At 49.2% G+C, this 24,119-nt stretch overlaps 1 protein-coding gene across 3 annotated transcripts in view; it reads right to left on the bottom strand.

Annotated features, from left to right (window-relative positions):
- The window catches only part of Tom1l2 (target of myb1 like 2 membrane trafficking protein), a 128,160-nt gene that overhangs the window by 11,132 nt on the left and 92,909 nt on the right, over positions 1 to 24,119 (bottom strand). For 2 of the 3 annotated variants that reach the window (XM_028856505.2, XM_028856503.2), the window contains exons 5-12: positions 23,314 to 23,448; positions 21,503 to 21,661; positions 18,852 to 18,968; positions 10,360 to 10,493; positions 7,796 to 7,844; positions 7,222 to 7,345; positions 4,655 to 4,772; positions 3,521 to 3,596 (exon numbers count right to left, since the gene is read on the bottom strand). In XM_028856505.2, coding sequence (XP_028712338.1) covers positions 3,521 to 3,596; positions 4,655 to 4,772; positions 7,222 to 7,345; positions 7,796 to 7,844; positions 10,360 to 10,493; positions 18,852 to 18,968; positions 21,503 to 21,661; positions 23,314 to 23,448 — 912 coding nt within the window. Of the gene's footprint in view, positions 1 to 1,159; positions 1,226 to 3,520; positions 3,597 to 4,654; positions 4,773 to 7,221; positions 7,346 to 7,795; positions 7,845 to 10,359; positions 10,494 to 18,851; positions 18,969 to 21,502; positions 21,662 to 23,313; positions 23,449 to 24,119 lie in introns of all 3 variants that reach the window. The other variant, XM_028856500.2, reaches the window with a different exon arrangement.

Raw genomic sequence — 24,119 nt, forward strand, 5'->3', positions numbered from 1 at the left:
GTCACACTCAGGTAGTCTGGAGGGCAGTATCCTTTTTTGCAGGGCTAACGGGCACAGGGCACACAGCTAGCATGTTTCTATTTGGACAATGGAGATAGAATTTTAGGAAGAAAATGAAGGGCCTGGCCAGCCCACACTTGCAGCAACAACTGCTTTCTCACCGAGGGCAAGTGTGTACTGCTGTGGGAGTGGAGCAGTCGACCACCTGCTGCCCTGGTCTCCAGACCCTGTCTGTACCCATGGCTTAAGCCTTTCTCAAGCAGGTGGCCCTTGTCCTGCAAGCAGCTTGTCACTTGGAAGTCTTACATGGACACCTGCCATCTGGTCCCCTCTCCTGGCCGGACATCAAGAGCTAGTTCTACATTTGGCTTACTGCATTTATCTGGAGGGCAGAGGTCCACGTGTCTATTTCTGTCATTACTTTGTATCCTCTCCTGCTCCATCCCTACCACGAGCACCTAGAGGTTTGATTCTGTACTTGGGGGTGAGGGGATCAACCTGAGGCCAGCAGCTTGGGACCCTCTCTCCATGGACCCAACCCAGGGCCACCTGCACAGATATGATGGGAAAGAAAGCCTCTGTGCCACCGAGAGTGGACTGAAGGTGTGATATAAACTCTCCCAGCTCTGTCTTCTTCTGACTCTGTTACCATCATCTGTACATTTATATAAGAGATCTCAAGGCCATTTGTGAGGCTATTATATTATAAAAGCCCGCCAAGCCTAGGACCGCCAAAATCCCAGGCACAGCTAAGAGGGAGCGTCTCTGACTGACCACATGCTGAGTCCTCTCATAATGCTCCCCTCCCAAGTACAAGCTATGATTACTTGTACTCATCCTGGAAAAATGAATACTGCCAAGAACTCCGGAGTCTGTGAGGGAAGGGAAAGGCCCTCCCCTCACGCCTGCAAACATCCCAGTCCACGAAGATCCGGGAGCTCAGGCTCAGGAAAATGCCAGGGAAGGTGTTTCCAGAGCTGGAAGTCCGGGGCCACACGGAGACTCCACGTAGACAAGATTGGTACCCTCAGAACAAGTGGGTGACCTCTGTCCTGTCTGGTCACAAGGACTGGGCAGGTGGCAAGAGGAAGGCGCTGACTGTTACGCAGTAAGGGGCTGGGGTGGGCAGCGAGCTCATTCAGCTCTGGCTCCTCCTCACCATTCCTTGGGTCATGAGCCAGCTGTCTATGGGCTGCAGGTCAGAGTCCCCACCTTTCCCTCTCCGCTGGGCCAAGGACAGAAAAGTCCCAAAAAGAAAAGTCACAGCAATACTCAAGACAGGAAGTCACAGCACATATTGTAAATAGAAACGTCATTGTTCAGATTTTGTTGTCACACAAGGAAATGTGATCTGACCCTTCCCACCTGCCCTAGCATACCCCCTCACTACCTACTTGGAAAAGAGAAGGAAAATCCAATAACCATGACCCTAGGCTGGATAACAAAATATTCAACATCTGGAGGCTTCAGTAAAGCCTGGGAGGTCACCCAGGCCTAATTCTCTTGATACAGTGAAAGTGTTTCTACTTTTTTCTAACTTCCTCTGCTTTTTTTCTTTGTCTTTTTTTCTCCATTCTAGTTGCCCATGTATTTTCTCTTAAATTCTTGACTTGAATGCTGAACTCAGCATATTCTTTATTGTCTTCTTTTTTTTTTTGTTTATAGTTATTGTTTTGTTTTGTTTTTTCGAAACAGGGTTTCTCTGTGTAACAGCCCTGGTTGTCCTGGAACTCACTCTGTAGATCAGGCTGGCCCTGAACTCACAGAGATCTGCCTGCCTCTGCTCCTGAATGCGGGATTAAAGGCGTGTGCCATCATCACCCCTTTATTGCCTTATGTTTCCGTGTTTGTTTATTTGTAGTGCTGCTGCTGGTCCCAGAGCATTGGGCACACTAGATAGGTGAGCTACACCCACAGACCTCCTGCTTTAGATAGATTTTGTATGGGCACGAGTGTATGTACACTGGCACACACATGCCACTATGCAGTGGAGTCAGAAGGCAGCTTGAAGGAGTCAGTTCTCTCTTCCTACCTGTGGTTCTGAGGATGGAACCCAAGCTGGCAAGTGCCTTTACCTGCTGAGTCATCCAGCCAGCCCTCTCCTGCTTCTTCATTTAAATCATGACTCCAGAGGTGGGATCTTACTTGCAGAGGTGAGGCTACACAACCTTCTCTATTTCTTCTCAGTTCCAGGACAGCATGGCCCATGAAGGGTCAAGACAGCCTGCAGGTGTGTTCACACACAGAGACACACATGACCATCCCATGTCCTGCCAGTCTTTCTTGCTGAGGCCAGTCCTTGCCCCAGTAACAACAGGAACAGCAATCTGCCTCCTATCATTGGTAAATCTGCTGGAATCAGCAAGACCTTTGAAAACAGGGAGCCAGGCCAAGCCACGCATTCAAAGGGTGAGAAGTCGGCCACGTCTCCTGGACTTGGACCCAGGCCTGGGCACTGATAATGGCATGAGTTGGAGCAGGACACATGCTGGCCTGATGGGGCAAGCCCTTGGTTCAGTGTGGAGAGCAAAGAGCCTGGCTGAGAGACGAAGCTGCTCCAGATTGGGGTGAGCCAGGAGGAGGGTCATCCTTGTCTTCACTAGGCAGTACACTGGCAGGCCCCTGGCCTGGCTCTCTAATTCCCTTGCTGGGTCCAATGCAGAGATAGTTTAAGTAATGGGAAAAAGAACAGAGACTACTGTGCAGATGGTGAACGTCACTGTGGGCCACCACTGTGTAATGGCAGGGTGCTAAAATCTCTTCTGCACCCCCTAGCAGTCAGTATAGGGGGGCATATGCCAGCTCAGAAGAGAAGTCCCCACCCTCAAGACCAAGCTTTTCCATTATGCCAGGCAGCCATCATGCTGTCCCCCACCAGTCCTTTGCAGAGGGCCCACAGGAGGCTAAGATCTGGCATTCAGGAAGCAAAGGGACCTTCCTTTTCCAGTGGATGGGTGGGCACAGCCCCCTTTCAGTACAGCCCAGGGGCTCCTGGGCGCCCTCTTCCACCTTGCCAAGTAGACAGGCATACATTCCTGTCCATTTCCTGGTTGGGCTCAAAAGAGAAATAGCTGCAAACGTGTATTAAACGCACAAGTTCTTCTGAAGTTTTCCATAAACTGGCTGTGGTTTGGGGCTCACACAGATTGCAACCTTTATTTTAAAACGTTCTGACTCCTGGCTTGACTCTTTCCAAGCCCAGAGTGTCACAGGACACTCTCCAAGCCACCTCACAAACAAGTCCTGACCCTCAACTGCCTTCCCCTGGAACTGGTACTACTTGGCTAGGCTGGCAGCCAGGTGGCTTAGTTCAGCATTTACTTCCCTTGTGTGTGGGGGGTGGGGGTCATCATTTTATCAGTGCACTGCCCACCACCCAGAGGTACTCTCTGGTGTCCTCCCCAGGCTGTCTCTGCCATCTATACAAGAAAACTTCTGCTGAATTATTCAGCCAACTTTACCAAACTGTCTGTTTTTATCTCCAGAAGACTATGGGCAAAAACCAGGCTTGAGGACCTACCATTTCTGAGCTCTGTTTCCGATTGTCTAGAGCAGAAGCGAGTCCTCCAACAGCCTGGGGATCCTCATAGGTGACCCTGGGGAAAAGCAGTGGAATGAGTTCTCTCCCAGTGGTACCTGCCTTGGGTGTGACCTTGGCCTGGGGCAGAAGCTAAGGACCAGAGTCATTCCTCTTAGACCTGAGATACCATACTTTTCAAAAACCCCTGCCCTGAGTCACAAGAGTAAAGCCGGAGAGAAAGATGTCAAAGTGTTCAGGAAGTCCTCAAGGGAAAGTGAGGAGTGATTTTACAAGCATCAGCCTCTCTGCTGCCCCGATGGATGGTATGCTATTTCCAGATGAAGGGTCTCTCTGCTTTGGAGTCAGCTCCCCCATTTCTGATTGGCTCCTTTTGCCCCAGCTGCTGTGGAGAAGCCTCTGTCCTGACCTTTTTTTTTTTTTCAATTGGTTGGATGCTGGAGTAGGTCTGGTTGCCTGCCTGCAGGGGAGGGACTAAATGAAGCGGGGTCTGTGGTGTGGCAGACAGCTTAGGGAAGCAGGATTTCTCATCAGCTCTGAGGGGGGTGTAGGAAAGGGAGAACAATCCATGACTGACAGAATGGATAACCCTGGGGCAGAGGAGAAGGGAGAAGGGGAGCTGGGGCTGGTGTTCCCTGGGCAGAGAAGGAGAGGAGACCGGGCTGGTGTTCCCTGGGCAGAGGAGAAGGGGAGCTGGGGCTGGTGTTCCCTGGGCAGAGAAGGAGAGAAGACCGGGCTGGCACTCATTCAGTTTTAGCAGTTAACAAGTCCTCACCATGATATTTTTAAGTTTCTAGCTGTCTTTGTTTGTTTGTTTGTCTGGTTGGTTGGTTGGTTGAGACAGGGTTTCTCTGTGTAACCACTTTGGCTGTCCTGGAACTCACTCTGTAGACCAGGCTGGCCTCAAACTCACAAAGATCTGTCTGCCTCTGTCTCCTGAGTGCTGGGATTAAAGGCATGCGCCATTACTTGCTCTAGAAGTCTTTAATCTGGTAAAGAAAAGGCTTCATCTTTTTTCAGTGTGACCAGGCTGAGACAACGACCCCACTACCCGGCCCCCCCCCCCTCACCACGCCCCAGTAACTGCAGAAAGCCACTGGAAAGAGCCCCACATACGTCTTTCGCTGTTCAGCCAAGGAGTTTCCTCTGGTCTGAGCAAACATGTCAAATCCATCCTGAGGCTTACACTGTTGAAGTGAACTGAGGGTGCCACTGACACTCTCTGTCCCCAAGTCTGTGATGACAAAACAAGAAGCAGATGAGAACAATGTGGGTTTAAAAAAAAAAACAAAACAAAAACCTTGTAAAAATGTTCTATCATTGTATTGTATTAACATTCTCTCTCTGTGTGCATGTGTGTGTATGCAACTCAAGTCATCAGGCTTGCATAGAAAGTACCTTTATACATTGAGCCATCATCTCATTGGCCCCCAAATACGGGTTCTTAATGGAGTGCCCTAAAAGTCGGGATGGTCATCTAGAGGGTTAAGACACTGTGGAGTTTCAAGGCTGTCCTCAGTACTCCCAGTATGGCATACATAAGAGTCAGGGCAAGCTAGGTGGGAAACAGGTTTTGCCCCAATCTGAAGCTGCTCAAGGAGGGAAAGAGGGATCCTGGACAGAAGAGAGACTGCTGGCAGAGAGAAGATGGGGACAAGGGACAGCATGCCCCCAGCTTTCTCACCACGCCCTTCTCAGGTGCCCCCACCACATTCATTCCGGAACAGACTCTGAGAATCTGAGCCATGTATTTAACCTGGAAGCTACTTCCTAGGTACTGAGTCAGAGCTCAAGCACGTCAGGTGGAGTCAACAGGTCCTAGGCCTCAGGAGCTCACGTGTAACTCAACAGTTAGGAGGGGCCAACCCTTGCAATGTGTGGCTTTTGATGTTGGGAGAGGCTCAGGTGGGTCCTTCAAGACGAGCAGAGCTGTGCTACAGAGAGGAAGAAGATGGACAGAGACCATGGTTTGGAGAGGCAGGCGAGGGGACGGGTTAGCCCTTGAGAGGGATGAGTGAAAGGCATGGCTAGAAAGGAAGATAAGATGACCAGTGATGTAAAGCAGTGAATGAAAAAGCATCAGGCATTTTAAAGACAGGAAAGCAGTGGAATCCACTTTGAATTTTAGGTATTAAATGTGGTGAATTAAACCTAGCATGGTGGCTTACACTTGAACTTGGGAGGCTGAGGTAGGAGGCTTGCTATGAGTTCAAAACCAGCTTGGGCTACATATTGAGTTCCAGGCTGGTTGTTCAAAAAGTCAGAGACAATACAGGGCCAGTGAGCAGCTCCGCAGGGAAAGACACTTGTCATCAAGACTGATGACCTTAAATCAACCCCTAAAACCCATAAGGTGGAAAGAAGGAACCAATTCCCATTAGTTGTCCTTTGGACTCCACATGTCACAAACTCACACACACACAATAAATAAGTCATCGTAATGAAAAAACATATAATGACATATAATAAATATATGTCATCAGCTAGATATACTGAAGGCAAAGTTATCTACTCTATTATGGATAGATGGCTACAGAGGAAATCGAAACACCAGAATTATAACAGCTGACAGACCACAGAATAAAAGTCTAATTCAACTGAAGTGAAATGAATAGAGAATTATTTGGGGGAAAAACATAAAATCAAGGTAGAGGAAAGAATTTTGAAGGCCATGGTGGTTAGCTATACCAATATTAAAATATAATTTTGTATAACTTGGTATAAATGAAACATAGAGTCCTTGACATACTTTCATTGTGGAAAAGTGAGGAGTTTCTTCTAAATTTCAGACAATAGAATAGGTTGATGGTATAGTTTGAGGTAGGCAAATATATCACGCCACCACTTTATGTTTCCTAGCCCTGTGCAGACAGTGCCAATCCATCCCAGATTCTTCTTTTAAGGATTGATGTGTAACAGTTAGCTTTAATTGTCAACTTCACATAATCTAGAATCACCTGAGAAGAGAATTTCAGTGAGGAACTCTGGATCAGGCTGGGACTGTGGGCACATCCGTGGAGGGTTGTTTTGACTGCATTAATGGAGATGGGAGGACCCATCCATGCTGGACAGCAATATTCCCTGGGTTTGGGTTCTGGACTGTATAAATGCAGAGGGGGCCGAGCACAAATAGGCATCCATGCATTCATTCTCTCTGCTTTTGACTGTGGATGTCACCAGTGGCATCAAGTTACTGCCTTGACTCCCCTGCAGTGATGGACTGCAGCCTGGGATTGTAGGCCAAATAAACCTCCCCTACGCTGCTTTTTGTTGGGATATTTAATACAGTACCAGACTTGAAACTAAAACAATGTGGCTTTAGCTGCCTTTCAAACCCGTGTTCTGAGTAGCCAGTGAGGTGAGACCTAATTGCCACCTTCAGCCTAGTTCATAGCGAGAAACAAATCATTTCAAGCATGGAAACCCAGCAGGTCACTTGTCTTTAAAAAGTAAACAACTTCTACATCCTCAGAGCTTCCTCCACCTCTACTTTCTAACAGGGTTGAACTTTACATTTTAGGAAAGGAGTTGGTTATAAATTGAAGATGGTGCAATCGGCTGGGACTCAGGAACACACCTTCTCGTGGACTGCTCTAAAGGACCTCTCTGACCATCTAACAAAGACAACGCTATCCAGGAGGAGGCCGGTAAGAGGGCCCTTTCCTCTACTTTAGGACACTCACCCAAGCCTGCGAGTTGGGAGGAGAGAGAAGATGGGGGTGCTGTGCTCCCTACCATGGGGCTCACCACAGCAGGGGAGCCGGGGCCCAGGTCTATTAAGTTGTCTTCAGTTACTTCGCTCAGTACCTGTTGGACATGAGATTGACAATGAGGTCAGCCTTGGGTCAAGCTCCAGCTACCAGGACACAGATCTGCACACACTCACGAGGAAAGGCATCAAAGCTGTCTGGCAAATGAAAGGTGGCTTTCCTTATCTACCTGAAGGGTACATGGTGGTCCCAGGTTATCAGTGAGCCCCACGCCCTGCCCTCCTCTTCTCCCTTCTCACTAGGGTAAACTGAGTCACTAGACTGGTGACTCATTAATGTCTGTGGGCTGTTTTCCTGCTACTTTCCCATCAGGATGCCTGCTAGCTCTCCCCAGGATCCCTTCAAATAGAGCTTGCTCTGCAGTTACCCAAGAATTTGTATTCAGTCCCAGTTAGGAAACCAGAAGCGAGGCCTGAGTAGGCGAAGTCTCTATTGTGTGTACTGGGTAGGTGCCCTCCTCAGAAGAGGAAGTCCAAAGGACACTTACTCCATTGCTGGCATTCTGAACAGATCGGCCGGACCTGTACCTCTCGAACCTAATGGAAAGAAGAACAGGCATAAGGAGAATATGAGTGAGGCCCAAATGGCTGTCTGTGCTCATAGTCCTGGGAAGAACAATGGAACCTAGCAGAGGCAGGGTACCTTTAGTAGAGGGAACCTCACATGTTCAACTGTGCCATGCTTTCCTTGACAGGGGCTCCTGTCTCACAGGTTTAGCTCCAGGGTCTCTCCCATAAGCACCCTGAGCTGGGCTGGCATCAGGGACCGGGTATTGGCTGGTTCTTGGAGGATCCTACCAGAAGCATCCCTAGCCATCTCCTCATACATTTGGCCTCAATGCTCCTCCAGTCCCTGGAGGTATGCCTGTGTTATTTGTGAAGCCTGGCAGTAACTATACACCTCCCTCTACTCCACAGAGCTTTTCTTGGGGGTAATCAGCTTGTGGCTAAAATGCCCCAAGCCCAACCTGAGGAAGAGACAGGGGAGCCTGGAGAAAGATCTTGCCAGAAACCACGAGATGGTTATGCCAACTACCTAAGGGCTGCCAGGAAGGTAAGAGGGAGCGGCCCTGCCAGGGACACCCTCCACCACATCCAGTCGGCAGATGGAGCTTAGCTAGAGCAACCGCAGGGGAGCATCCCCGCCACCGCCGCCTGCGCCGCCCGCCTGCCGGAAGTTATCCTCACACCTGGTAGAAGTTGTGAGGTATCCACGGGGACAACAGAGCCTGTGCTGAGCTGTATTTCAAAGCGCCAAATGACACAAGTAGAGAGGAAGCCAACCACCTTACTCCAGCCACAGCCCAGGAAGCCAGAGAACAGAAACGCATCTGGTGTCATCAGCATCTGGGACAAGGCTTCCCAGCAGGAACAGTGTGACTAAGTGGGTGTACATTGTAGGGTCTGTGTATTGCTTGCGCTTTAGAAAGTTTGTTATGATGCACTGTGTGGCAGGGAGGGTGCTTTAGATAAAGAGTGAAAACACTAAAGTACCGGAGAAAGCACACTTGGGCTCTGGCTAGCATCAGAAAGAAAAAGAAAAGAAGAAAAAGGAGAAGTCACATCTTCCTGAGTCAATCTCGACTCAGGAAGTGGGCATACGTAAGTGAGCCACGGCAGCTCATAGACTGTGCCTTTCTTTCTTTCTTTCTTTTGTCTGTTTGTTTGTTTATTTATTTATATTTTTTGAGATAGAGTCTTGTTAGATAGCCTAGGCTGGCCTGGAACTCATTATGTAGCCTAGGTTTGCCTCAAGAGTCTCCTCTATCTACCTCCTAAGTGCTAGGATTACAGACCTATGTCATGATATCTGGTTTCCATTGTAATTTTAATCCCAGCATTCAGGAGGCAGAGGCAGACAGATCTCTGAGTTTGAGGCCAGCCTGGTCTCCAAAGCGAGTTCCAGGAAAGTCAGGACAAAGAGAGACACTGTCTCAAAAAAAAAAAAAAAAAAAAAGAAAGAAAGAAAAGAAAAAAATTAAAAAGAAAGAAAGACAGAGCAATCACAAGAGCATGGCAGTGTATAACTGTAATCTTAGAGAAGCAGGGGCAGGAAGATCAGGAGCCTCAAGGCCAGTCAGGGTTATGGAGATATTGTGTGTGTGTGTGTGTGTGTGTGTGTGTGTGTGTGTGTGTGTGCATTCATCATTAGATGGGTACAGGACCACCCATCCCTACTGCCAGTCAGGAGCTAGGCCAGCTCTAGGGGTGATGCGCAGTGTGGCCATCTTAGCATCCAAAGCATATGCAAACACAGTGTCTGTCTTCTGTTCCTAACGATGTCAGGTCATCGTCCTTCTGACAGACCGATACAGAAAGCTGTCAGTCAGGAGAGGGAGTGGGCTGCAAGCCTCCAAGGGGCACACTGCTGTCAGGCTCTTTTAATGGAGAAGGCTGGCTTAGAGTCAAGGCAAGTTCAACCGTGGGCCAGCTGGGAACTGCCCGAATCAGGGGACAGATGGGAGCTGTTCCTGCCACCACCTACTTCAAGCTAGGTCTGGAAAAGGCGCTTCTGACTGTCCTGTGGGAGGCTGTGGAGAGGGAAAGAGGCTCAAGTTTGTCACTTTAAGTGGTTTGGCTGCAGGAAGAATTGAAGGACTGTGCGTTTCCCCAGAGAAGCAGTGTTCACACGCTGCCTACTTCACTCAATACCCCAGACATACTGACATTTACAAAGGGAAAGATCTTTTTTTCTTTTTTCAAGACTAGAAAGGAAGAGGAAACCCTTTTCTTTTGTGAAGGTTCCCCTCCCCCAATCCTTTTCAAATTCAAAGGGTCATCAAAGGAGCAGGTGCAGACCCGTCCCAGCCCTCCCTGGACTCACAAAGAGCAGAGGTGGATTCGCAGTCAGCTACCTGCTGTTCTGTTCTCTGGAGAACAAGAGCACTGTTTCTGTCATCCAAGAACAAATGAGCATCTCTGATGAGCACTTTCCACCTCTCACACCTCCCAGGCTCTCAGTCTCCCTTCTCTAGTTTGTTTATGAATGAAATTCCTCTGATATGCCAATCATCTTTTTAAGGGAAAAGACCCCAGAGGACTCTGGCCCCACCTCTCATAGCGGAGGAAGACGTTGTTGAGGTCATCGTTGACATGCAGCAGCTCCTCGGTGACCTCCTCATTGGACACTCGGGAGATGAGCTCCACTATGCGGTGCTGCATGGCCCGGCAGGTCCTGTTCAACTCCTAGGAAACACATGCACTTCTGGCAGAGCCTGCTGGGAATGCTTTTCTCACATTCTGCTGCCTTTGAAAGGATTTGTACTGATTCTTGAAAGTCATGGAAGGAGTACATGCTTGTTCATAAAACCAGACGTGTACAGAATGTGAAGTAACAGCTCCCTTCTCTCCTGCCTCAGAGGAAGCAAGTACTTCTTCAGTAGATGGCAGGTGTGTGTGTGTGTGTGTGTGTGTGTGTGTGTGTGCGCGCACATGCATGTACGTGTTCATACAAGTCATTTTAAAAAAGAATATTTTAATGTAAATAAATTTGAAAATCAATATGAGATACCTATAAAGATACAATTTAATAAAGTTATTCAAGCAGACATATTCCTATAATGCCACTAAAAACAAAATAAGTAATTAAATCCATCACATACAGAAAAAAGCCTTGGTGCAGTTTTATGACAAGGTACACTCGACTTAGCATGAATCTGGATGACTGAAATAATCCCATGATGCCCATTTTGCTTTGTCTCTTGTCTCTTGAGTGTCCACCTCTGTTTGAGTTCGGTTCTAAAGCTGAACCGTCACGCTCCAATGTTAAGGCTGCCCACATACTGTCCTGGCACCTCGGGTGTTAGCTGACTTCAACAGCTAACTATAAATCATTTAAAAAGATTTGCATTTTATGTGTGTGTGCCTGGGAGTATGCATGTGCACCACATGATTACAGGTGCCCATGAAGGCCAGAAGACTGTGTCAGACCCCCTAGAAGAACTGGAGTTACAGGCAGTTGTGGACTGCCCAATGTGGGAGCTGGCAATTGAACCGGAGTCCTCTCCAAGCGCAGCCAGTGTTCCGACTACTGGGCTATCTCTTGGGTCCAGTACAAATAATTTTTAAGGTAGAAAAACATGATTCTTTGTGCCTTGCTTCTTCTCTTCAACATAATCGGCTCCTTTGTCTACTACTTTGTACAGATCACCTCATTCCTTTGCTTGTATGTCACACTGTACAGAGCTACTGTTGGACCTGTGGCTTGTGATAGCTCTGTCTTTGGCCAACCCAAACAATGCAGCAGTTAACACTCATAGCAATTCTTACATACTTAGGCAAGCACTTCCACAGCATGAGTTCCTCAGAAGCAGAATCTCTGAGTGTCGGAGTCAAAGGCCCTCCACAACCGGGGCCAGTTTCCTTGCATTGCCAGCAATTGCATGACTGTACTCTATCTAAACAACGTGGATGCTGTGCGGTGGCGTGCCCATTACCTGGCTGGCTGTACTCTACAACAAGGTGGATGCTGTGCGGTGACGTGCCCATTACCTGGCTGGATGTACTCTATCTACAACAAGGTGGATGCTGTGCGGTGGCGTGCCCATTACCTGGCTAAGGACTCAGAAGCACCACACTGCTCACAGAGCTCTCTGTTGGCCAAAGATGATACCTGCAACCCTCAGCCACCACAGGAGTCCTCTCAACCCTTCAAAGCAACAGCCCCTTAAGACAGACAGACCCTGAACCTTATGGACTGGTTTAGAGGAGCCACCCTGCCCCAGAGCAAGCTCCTAGCTAGGCTCTTGTCTGCAGAGATCCTTAAGCACCTGGTAGGCCCCTGCCCTCTTGCATGCCAGACTAAGGATGAGGAAACATGGCCGGCTTGGCAGGTTGGCCCTTCAGCCTTCCTGTGGGCCACCAGGGCCAAGGCAGAAGTGAAATACTGCTCCTAGACACTGGGGGGAGCTAATAATCCAGTTGGCTAAGGGCAGAGACACTAAAGCTGGCCTGCCTTTCTCACAACTCCACCCCAGGACTACCTTAGTCTGAAGGCAAAGAGTATCAGATCTAGTCAGCAGGCACAGGCGACCTTTGCTTCTTTTTGTCTCATCATTCCGCTGTCCTGGCTAGGAGATCTCTCTTCCCATCTCCCCAGCCCCAAGGCTAACACATGGGGGGCACTTTCCACTGTTCCTGAGAGAATGAACAGCAGAGGCAGCTAGCATTCCTCTATCCCCTCAGTGCTTCAACTTTCAATGCTGTGGGATTTGGATGTTCTAGGCCTCTCCTCCATAGTACTCAGCCTTAGGGCTCCACAGCACCCACCAGGGAACAAGGCCTGGCCCAAGGGGATCAGCCTGGAACCACTCAAACGCAGCTGTATTAATCAAGATATAAGAGACCTGGACTTAGGTAGCTGAGTGCATACATGTCTGGTGTTTACCTGAACAAAAAGATCCCTTGAGACCCCTCCACCCTGAATCTGGCCGCCTTACAGACCTGTCATTCTCTGTCCACTCAGAACAACACTGTCAGTTTCTTAGGCACCACACAAAGAAGCGCAGTGTCTGTACCTTCCAGATGTTTCTCTGAACGTGGCTCTCCAAAGATTCCTACCCAAGGTTTGGAGAAGGGAGTATGACCCTGGAATAGGCTCTCCAGCAACGGCAGACTCTACCACACAGGCCCAGGGCAGGAAAGCATGGCCCTGTCTAGTACCTCTGGCTAAGCAGCGATCTTTGGCTGTCCTTGTTTAGGGAAAGAGAAGGGAAAAGTCAGTCAGCTTTCATTCAAACTGTAGGCCAATGGCAAGGTAGAAACCAGAAAGTCAGGGAGCGCCCTGGCACGCTGTTGCAAACAAGGCTCTTCAGAGCCCAAGGGTCATCTCCACACACACCTTAGACTTTCAAGAACTGTGGCCTCACACACTCACCATATTGCTCAGGAACCATGAGGAGCTGACCCTCTGCCTTATACTTTGAGACTTCAGGGTGTTTCCCCACCCCAATATGTCATCATACAAATTTCAAAAATACATAGCCAAGTGTCAGGCATGGCACATGCCTGCCTTTACAGCACCCAGGAAACAAAGGCAGGCAGGATCTGAGTTTGAGGCCAGCATGTTCTACATAGTAAGTTCCAGGACAGTTAGAGCTACATAGAGAGACCCTGTCTGAAAAACAAACTGAAAAACAAAGCTGGAGAGGTGACTCAGCAGTTAAGAGCACTTGCTCTTCTTGTAGAGGACCTGGGTTCAGTTCTCAGAACTCACATGGCAGCTCACACTCCTTTGGCATTCATACGGTGAATACAAATACCTGCAGACAACACACTCATAAAATAAAGTAGATCTATTTTAAAAATACATCCCTCCATCTGCGTGTGTGCATACATATAATCAAAGGACCGCCACTTCTATTTTACAGTGTCGGCTTTGCCTTGTAACTCCCCTATTTATCTCCCTACCCACTCAGCGTGTTCACTAGAGACTCTGGCAGATCCTCCCTTACTAGGACTCACACAGCATTCCAGACTCAACAGAACTCTGTTTGGAGGAAGGATTCTCTTACTTTTCAAAGCCATTAGAAAAGTGCTAGAGGACTTCTGAAGAAGAAAGACCCAGACAGTGAGCTATAGACACTAAAACCCAGAAGCACCTGCTCTGACCTTGCATTGGCTGCTTCTCTCTAGGTGGTGGGAAAGAAGGCTCTCCCTTTTCAGAGTCTCCTAGGTCCCACTGTGGAAGATGCCTCCAGGGCTGTCATAAGCACTCACTCTGCTTAGAGACAGGCTCACACATCCACAGCCTTCTGACTCAAGGTCTCTGCACATCTCCTGACTTCAACTTTCAAATCAGTCTCAAAAAAGGGTGAAAAAATAAATGAAATCCCATATATGTAAAATGAAATTATTTCAAAGAATATATTAATAATCTAAAATTCATGTGTTATTAATCAGTGGTGCACCTATCTAATTCTAAAGCACAATGTGCATTTATTTATAGCTCACAACTGCCTGTAATTCCAGTTCCAGGGGATCTGATGCCCACTCCTGACTTCTGGTACCAGGCACACACACGAGACACAGATAGACATGCAGGCAAAACACTTATACACATAAAATAAAATAAATAAATCTTTAGAGAGAGTTGGGTTAGAAAGATGGCGCAGTGTTTAAAAATGTGTCCCGCTCTGGGAGGGGACCGGAGTTCAGTTCCTAGCATATACACAGGATGACTCACAACGACATAATTCCCAAATCCAGGAGATATGATGTCTTCTCTTGGTCTCCGTGGGCACCTGCACTCACATGCACATACCCCCACACAAACACATAATTTAAAAAAAAAATCATTTTTAAAAAGACAAAAGAGATGGAGTAGAACCTTGGGATTTCAGCCAGCTCTGTGTCAGCTGGCCATCCGCATGGCCTCCCTGGTGTCACTCACAGCCATCACAGCAGGCTCAGGGGGAGCTACCTCTGTCCCCCTCCATTCCAAACATGCAGAGGAATGACTGATTCTCCTCCGGGCCAAGGGCCCTTAAACCAGCAGCCTGTTCAGGCTTCCCTTTCCACTTGGCAGACTCTGGGCCAGGAATCCCTTCAATGCCAAAGACTTCTGCCTTGGCATCCTCCTATCTCTGGTTCTCAGCAGCCAGTCACTTCTGCAAAGGCCTGCCGTCAGTCAGAACACTGTATTGAATATCCTCTTCGCTGCCTAGTTAACCTGATGCTGTTATCTTTCCTTCAAGAGACAGTCTCATCCCTACCTCACAAAACAGTCTTTTTATCCTCTAAACCCTTCCAAGTCAAAGGAGCAGAGAATTCAGTCCTGAAAACTTCTCCTGCTGCAGCAGCAAAGGGGAAGGGAAGGAGGGACGGGTCACTGGTGAGAAAGGAGACCGTGAAGCTCAACGTTTGGAATATGCCAGATTTTTCCAAAGAAAAGACCTTGGCCGCTCTGTTGAAATGAAATGCAAAAAGCAAGTGGGGATGGCCACAAGCTACTTAAACGAACGGCATAGATTCTTTTTTCATCTGATAAAGATCTATATACTAACCATCACTGCGTAAGTCATTATTCATTGAAGGCAGCTTCAAGGGCTCAACTCTGTCCCAGTGATGCACTCAGTCTCAGCTAAGGGCATGTACTTTAGGAAGGACGATGACAGCTTTGCAACGTGGTTCAACCCATGTGCGTGCAGACGTGGGAGGAAGACGGCACAGCACGCCAGTGGTGGTGCCCACCTTTAGTACTAACACCTGAGAAGCAGAATTGGGTGTGTCTATGCATAGTTTGAGGCCAGCCTAGTCTACACAGAGCATTCCAGGCCAGTCAGGGTTACATGGTAAGACCCTGTCTCAAAACAAAGAACAAAAAGAAGGTGCAGGATGACAAGGGCCTGTCTCCTGTGATAGGCTGTCTGTTCCTATACAAGTGGGGTGTCAACAGCATGGACTTTGGACAGTCTGTAGGCTTTACAGCAATCTTTGGATACTTAAGGCTCTACCCATGAGGGAAAGGTATATTCTCTGCTTTTGTCTAACACAGATCAAATTAAAGCTACAGGAAACAGACTTGAGTTCAATGTGCAGAAGGGCTTTTCAACAATGGTTACAGAAGCTATGATTTATAGAGGACATTGCCCTGTGACAGTCATTTTCACAGTGAAAGCAATCACTCCACGGATCGAGGCAGGAGATATGAGCATAGGAAGGGTTTGTGCTTTACCTGGAGTTTTCCAGACATGCATGCAGTTATTTGTAAGTGGTGTGCTCTGCCCTGCTGTGCTTAGAGGCTAACCAGGGTGCCTATTTGAAACAAACAGTCCTTTTTATGACAGCCAGAACAGCTTGTCACTGGGTTGTGAAGAAAAAGTGATCCAAGACTCTGGAGAGGAAATCTGGGCATAGGTGTGGAGTTGGACTAGCTGTCTGGAAGAGGTTGCTCAACTCAGAAAGTGGAGGATCTGACACCCCCCTGGGAGGTGCCGAGCGTCCCCTCCCAGCATCTTACCTCCTTGGGCTTCAGCAAAGCTGACAGCACTAAGTGTTACTGGTCCTGGCCTTTCTTCAAAGACAGTCACTTTCCCAGGAATCCTCAGACAAGCAGTTTACAGCAAGTTTCCCTGTTGCTCTCAGAGCTGTGGGAGGACATGCCTGGAAGAGCCTGGCCATAAGCAGGAAGCAACTGGGATGCAACCTGCCCATAAGTACAGTTAGCCACAGGTGCGTCCTGGGGCTGGCCCTGCAGTGACCTCTCCTCCCACTCTCTTTCCAATCATCACCCTACACTCATGTCAAGAGCAGCTTGTGTCTGCTGGTGGGAACATTTGGGCTGCTGACAAATATGCTTATTTCCAGGGCCCTGGCCAGCATTCTGAGCTCTGGTCTACTTCTGCTCTGAGCATTCTGGCTGTCTTCCATCTTCCCCAAGAAGTCTTGGGGACAGATTCTGACCCCACCATGTTCCAAGGAGGACAGTGGCATTTTCCCATATGGAAGACTCGCTATTCTGTGGGACCCGCTGCCTGCTGATTGCTGATTGCTGGGGCAGAAGAAGGGGGACATAAGGCAGTGGCCTCCAGCCAGGAAAAGTGAGTCTGTTCACACAGCTACCCATTCCTGCCTCCTCTACACTGAAATGACAGCCTCCCGCAGGCACCCAGACACGGTCTTTTTCTGTTTGATTTATATGACAGCAGTGGGGGCCAGTAGGCTCTGAGTTGGAACAGAACAGAATGAAGGAAAATGTCATTGGAAGCAACCTATTTTTGAAAACTGAGTTGATGCCAGGAGACTAGGTTCTGTTATTCTTGGCTGATGGGCTTGTTTAAACAAACAAACAAGACACCCTACAACCACACACACACACACACACACACACACACACACACACACACACACACACACACACACACACTTTCTGCTGTCTGTTCTGGCTGTCTGAAACCATCTTGGTGTTGTCCAACCTACCTCCTACCGTCAGGAGCTCAGTTCTATCCAGAGCAACAAGCCCCCACCCACAGAAGGAATTCCAACACTGATACAGCACAGTACCACCTGGCCTCAGATTCTTGTGCACCATAGGATACTTAGAAGAGCCCTCCTGCAGGCTAGGGCAGAGGCCAGTGTGGTATATTAAAGGGAGGCTGGAGATAACATATGGCCACCACCTAATGAACCAGGGGCCTGGTTTGCTACAGGTGTCAGGAGGAAGTCTGGGAACCAGAGAGGGGGTGCTTAGTGCTCCCCGCTGGGCTGGGCCAAAGGTACTCATCTCAGCTTCAAGAACAGCCTGCTGTCCAGGTCCCTTGGAGGTGAGCAGTTTCCCTGTCTGTCTCCTGTACTAGAGCAGGAGCCACTTCTTCTGTTGTCTATGGCCCTCAGACTACTTGGTGTGGGACCAGGAGAAGGCCCTACCCAGCCTCGTCCCATAGGAACCAAGGGCTTGGAGTGGGGAGTAGGGGCTCTAAGTAGCAGAACTACCAGGCATGCGTCTTACAAGCGCAGGACCATCAGAGCCTGGTTTCCCAGGTGGCCAGCGTGTGCACACAGCAAAGTGGGAGGCGTGGCCCTCAGGTGGACAAGACCGCCAGACGGAAACAGCAACAGTAGTAGCAGCAGGTGTATCATGAGGCTCTCAGGCCAGGTCATCACGCCAGTATGACTCCTGACCTGTCCACTCATTCATCTTGTCTCTTGGAGGAGGGGTCTGGTACTTGTAGTTCACAGCATCCTTTCTCTACCCTTCCAGAAGGTCGCTCCCCTGAAGAGCAGGGCTACTGCCATTTTCTCTACAGGCGCTGTTTCAGGCTAATGGGGTAGAGCTCTGCCACTGGCCCTGAGCCTCACGGGCTCTCACCTAACTGAAGGGTGAGACTGCAGCCTGGCTTGCTCCTGTCTCCTCTTCCTGCCACGGGGAGTGACTTGCCTAATACGCAGGCCCTGTGGCCCATCTCCAGCATGACCATCTCTCTAGTGTCCAGAGGCAAAGAGGCAGGGGGTCAAGGCAGCAGCTTCTCGGGAACCACAGTGTTCACGCCCAGCCTGAGTGGTCCCAGCAGTGAGGCAGAGAACAGGAGCTCTGAATTGACCTCAGAATCCCCTATCTTAGGATGAGAGACTAGCTGGGTTTCTCTATGCCGTCGAGTTCCAAGGACTCTCTTAGTCCGGGATGTTTATTAGAAGGGAGCAAAGCCACACACAAGATTGTATACACAGCATGATTCCAATTCAGTGTAAAAATAAATGAACACAATGAAGAGTCTAACTGAAAATATACCAAAATGTAAACGCCACTTATTACAGATGGCTAAAAGCTAAGGAAATTTATTTCTGTGTTTTGATAGGCACTTACTCTACAACTGGTACTTTATAGTCAGGAAAAGGTTATTAAAGTAAAAGTTGAAAATACAGATAGTGATACTGGCCTCTGCTCATCTCCAAGAAGTAAGGCTGACCATGAACCAACACGGACTTAGACCCCCTCCAGTAAGGTGCCACCAGACTTGTCAACATGGTTGTGTGCCCAAGGTGGGTCCTGCCACAGTGTGCAGCCGTGGTACTCAGCCCATGCTTCTAAGCTAAGGTTATCCTCACCTGGAGTAGTTCCAGATCAGAAGAATCCTCCTGCCCAGGGACCATTTCTGTTAACATCTCAGACATGACTTTTGTGTTTCCCCGAACAATGTCCAGCTCACTGCGCAGCCTAGCAATCTGCAGGTCAAGGAGAAGGCAGAAAGAAGGTCAGTCAGTCACAGGATCAGAACCAGCCAGCCCACGGCCTGAGACAATCTTCTCTACACTGAGAGCACTTAGATCAACATAAACATGCATTACAGGAGTAGCTTATCTCCCTTGCTCTACCTATCGAGAGCTAGCAGTATGGTGAGAACCACATGGGGGAGCCAGGTCACCAGAGCCCCCGGTCACTACCAATCCGTCCACGACAGCACATGAAGAACGGTGTGCAGGGAATAACACTGGGGTAGAAGGGAGCTGAGTACATCAGCTCTCCCTCCATGGGACCCTGAATTGGCCTTTAACCTAACTAGGCTTCGATTTCTTCTCTCTAAAATCAGTGTATGGTAGTACAGGTGCTCCAAGATCCCCTAGAGTGGAGTCCCTATTCTACCCTTATGCTCACAGTCACTGTCCCTGCCAGTGTCATACCCTAAGGGAGGCTGGCTAGTGCTCACAGCATTCTTCTGATAAGAAAAGAATAGGTGAGGAGTGGGGGCAGACTCTTCAAACTCCCCATCCTGCCCAGCCATCAGCATCCGCAAAGTCTGTGCCTTCTCTCCCGAAGTTGGCAAACTGTACACTGGCTCCCTTTGTCCTCCAGTCCTGAGCTTCTGGTTACCTCCAGGGATCTCTAATTCTTTCAAGACATTAAGTGGAAGCCACAGGGACCTTTTTGTCCGCAGTGAGGCTTGTAAAAGTTGTATAGGAATGCCATCCTTTTCTGGCAGGAGACCAATGCACAGCTGACAGAGTTACAACCTGCCTTGAGACGCGTGCAGAACCCTAGAAGAGTCAGTGAGGAAAGGACGCTGCAGCAGCACCCATGTCCAGAGATGGACCAGCCTTTTCCAAGCCTATCCCCTCACCTATGGGAAGGGGGTGATAACCCCACACAGGCTGCTGCATGGCCTGCCTTGTGCCTGCCACACCTGGTTTGCTCCACGCAGCGGGCCACAGGCATGGCCTGTTCCTGTGGAGTCCCAGAGCTGGACAGAATGGGTAATTATCATGCAGGAGACCTATTCCAGACCCATGCCTCCCTCTCCTAGAAGGCCTTTCCACTTTTCCCTGTCTTGCCCAAGTATAAACATCCACTACCAGTCTCTCACATCCACTCCTGTGCTACAGGGTTCTCTCAGCAGACTCTTAGGGTAAGGACTGGCAAGAAACCCACCTCAACAATCACTTGGGGGATGTTTTGGGCTCTAGAAGGCTCTTGCCAGCCTCTGCCTCACTTGGGAGGAGACCCCAGGGTCTCCTCCACATCTTGGTTAGGGAGTTTCTACCACTGATGGGCTCTGAAGCAGGCAGGCCAGACAACGGCCTAGCTGCTCTAGCTTCCATTCTCCTCCTGGGGCAGGAGCCCGGTTCTCAGGGTTCCTACACTTCTTACCACTCAGGACCTCCTCTTGGCCATTCCAGCTGCTGAAGGGCCCTTCCTTGGCACCCACCACACTGAAGTGAGCCGATGCAAAGGCTCCACCACCATCCAGTTTGAAATACTTTTTGCTTCCTCAGAGAAAATCTGGAGCTCTGTCCAAGGAAGCAGGGCCTAGAGCCAAGACCTTTCTGCCCACAGCTCCCCTTTACAAAGGCTCTGGCTCTAGGGGTGAAGAGGGGCAGCATTCAGTGACCCGAGTCCCACTGAGAGCACTGACTCCACGTTTCAGCAGTGGGATTAGACAAGGCCCCAGTATTTGGTGGCCACATGGGACCATCTTCCTTCTGTGGACCTGGCTACCTGCTCAGACAGAAGTTAGCTATTCTACTGAAGCCTTACATGGAGCAGCAGCATGCGGCTCACACCTGGGCCTGTGTGACTCCTTGCTTGCATTCTGCTTGCACTACATACTCTCCTTAGCATTGGCAGAAGGACAGAGCCCTAGCAAAACACTACTGTTCCCCATAAACAACTGCCTGAACCCCCTACTCGAACAAGGTTCCACAGTAATGGTGCTGTAACAAATAGGAACTACAAATACTGAGTAATTTTTTTCCAAGTCTCTCCCATTCTAAAACTTTAACTAATAGAAATTCTATAGATTCAAGTAAAAAATAGTCACCCTAATTTCTCTAAAGATAAGATTACACTAGCTTATTGGAAAGTAACCCTCAGACAGGCAGTGTCTGGACTGAGGCAGGAAGAGGTTTCTGGAAGGCTTGCCTGATCTAGCTGCTGCCTTCAGAGCACCTCACTGATTAGGTATGATGATACTGTCTGCACAGGCTTCAGCCGACAAGCCCCAGAGCCCTCGGTGCCATAGACCCCAGCCACCTTCCAGGCCCTGCTCAGCCCTGACTCACAGAATGCTCAGCTGTTTCCAGTCGTAGCAAGACCACACACTACTGCAATGACCTCCAGTCTGTCCACTCCGGGGACTAGGCCCCTCCATCTTTGTGTCCTCACACCTAGCACAGTACCTGAAGTCCAGGGAGACCTCTGTCCCCTGGAAAGGGATGAGGGGACAGTTGGCTGGCTTGCTTCTGGCCTGGAAGCACACAAATACCTGTTCTGAATTGGCTGTGATGGGGCCAGTCACACTCAGAGCCGGGGCCTGCAGAGTAGAGTAGGAAGCTGGAGAAGGTGAGGGATAGGTGCCGGTACTTGTCCTGGGCTGCGACTGGGACCTGGACATGGTGGCGGCTGGATCCATTTCTGGGACACTCTGGCATGACAACAACAGCATTTTTTGGTTCACTTGGGTGCCTAGGTGGCTTAGCCTGATACCACCCCAAAAACAGGAGGTGCTTTCCGTCAGAATCCACAGAGCTTCATGAGTCTCTCCATGAGGTCAGTGGAGTCACCACTCTCTCTCTCCTCCCTCTCTCTACCTTCTGCTCTCCCTCCCTTCCCCAGGATGTGCTGCAGAGAAGCAATGCAAGCCAGAAGGCCCCATGGGAAGCACTCTGGGAGTACTCCAGTCTCTGCGTGGGTTGTCATTAAGGCCACTTCCAGATTGGGGTACTTACTAAGTTTGCTAATCATGAATCTTTACTTGATACCACAAGACAATACTGTGGCCTTTACAAGAAGACTAATATAGATAGCAATCATGCAATTTACTGAATGTTCTTGTACAACACTGTTCCTTCTGTGTCATTAATGGAAGAATAAAACAGGTTATGTTTATACAACAAAGCATAGTCATCAGCTTAGAGGGACCATAACAAGAATAATGCTTTGGAAAACGGGATTCTTTTTTTTTTTTTTTTTTTTTTTTTTGGTTTTTCGAGACAGGGTTTCTCTGTGTAGCTTTGCACCTTTCCTGGGACTCACTTGGTAGTCCAGGCTGGCCTCGAACTCACAAAGATCCACCTGGCTCTGTCTCCCGAGTGCTGGGATTAAAGGCGTGCGCCACTACCGCCCGGCTTGGAAAACGGGATTCTTTATGCCCTCTACCCACTTAGGTATCTCAGATTTCCTCCGCAATATTAGCAGGTGTTCACACACATGTGTAAGGCACACTGCCATCCGTGAAGTCCCCATGAGAGACAGGCGGACAGAGACCAGCAAGGCCATGGGAGCTGCCACTGGTGCCTCTTCAGACTGGGCTATCCTGCCTCTGCTCCTCGACTGGGAGCTGCTTCATGGCCAGTACAGGAGCTAATTTCCCAGAGGAACCATGATTGCAGCATTGCCAGCATTCAGTTACTCCTGAGACGCAGGCCCACTCTGGCCACTGTCAGCACCGAAAGAGGTCCACCAGGACGCTTTAACCAGCCCTTTCCTGGGTTTTGAGGCCCAAAGCTGACAGAATTCAAGAATGCCTGGACTGATGCTGAATGCCCATGGCTTAAAATACATTTTAGATCCTTCTGACTGGGCTGGGATGTGATTTAGTAATAGAATGTGTTCTTAGCATGTTCTATCTCCAACACCATATTAAAAGCAGAGAAATTATCCACTTGCTGTATACTGAGAGCTGCTCTTTGCCTCTGCTGAGTAAACATCAATGCTCAGGACCACAGGAAATAAGGACAGACTCTCATGCATGTTCTGCAGTCTTCTGGAAAGCAGGTGCTAATGACTCTTATAGGATGGCTCAGCCAAAGCAGCCATTTCCACAAAAGTGCTGAACTGAACCTTCTATCATATTCCTCCACTGTCAGTGTGAAACCGGGAGAGACTCTGCTGCCGCTTAATCACCAGTCACCCAGCTGTCTCCGTCTGCATCCCCCTTGTTATGAAAAAGAAATGCCCTGGAGCTTTAAGAACACATGACAAGCTGAATAATGCAAAGGCATCAGCAAAAGGCTGGTACAATGCTCAGCTGTTCTACAGGCAGGTCTTTCTAGAAAATACTAGCTGGAAGCTTACCCGCTGGGGTGTGTGGATGGGAGACAGAGCGTCCAAGTCTGCCATGGGAAATTCAACTCCCTTCCTCTTCAGTTCTTCATAGATGTGCACAACGCCAGTGAGGTCAGGACTGCTCCTAAAGGCATCTGCCCACGCCTGGCAGAAGAGAGGAAGGCCTGTCAGAAGTGGAAGCGGTCCTTCCACGGGGTGGCAAGGTGGTGGAAAGTCAGCCCAACCCTCTCGGAGGCTGGTGCTGCCCTACATGCCCTTGCAAGGCCCACTGGCAGATCCTACGCAGCTCCTCTCCTGAGATCATTGCTGTGACACAGCTGTGGAAGGCCTGGCTTTCGACGGTGCTGCTGAATGTGAACAAACTCATAAAACTTGATTCAGCATGTGCTTTCTTAGAGAAATAACACCTAAGCACCGTGCACACCCTGAGATGCAGGCATTTGTCTCACCTCAAGGAAATCAATTGCCAGAGCTGTTGAACTGAAGGAAATGGAGGACTTAGTTTTCAATCACACACACACACACACACACACACACACACACACACACACACACACACACAGAGGCAGGAGCCATAGGCGAACTGAACAGAAATCAGGGCTGAATCCAGTTTTCCTCAGCCGATCAGTCAGTCAACGCTAAAACCTGCCTGGCCCTGTCCTGTCACTGCAGGTGAGATGATTTCGGCTCAGGGGCATACGAGTCCATCGGGAGCCAGACCAAGGCCAGTGGCTGGGGCTCACCCCACCTCCCAGGAGTCCCATATCAACCTGGTTTTTCTATTACGTTGTGCTGCTGACAGTTTCACATGTATC

The sequence above is a fragment of the Peromyscus leucopus genome, chromosome 8b (assembly GCF_004664715.2).
Source record: "Peromyscus leucopus breed LL Stock chromosome 8b, UCI_PerLeu_2.1, whole genome shotgun sequence".
Taxonomy (NCBI): Eukaryota; Metazoa; Chordata; class Mammalia; order Rodentia; family Cricetidae; genus Peromyscus; species Peromyscus leucopus.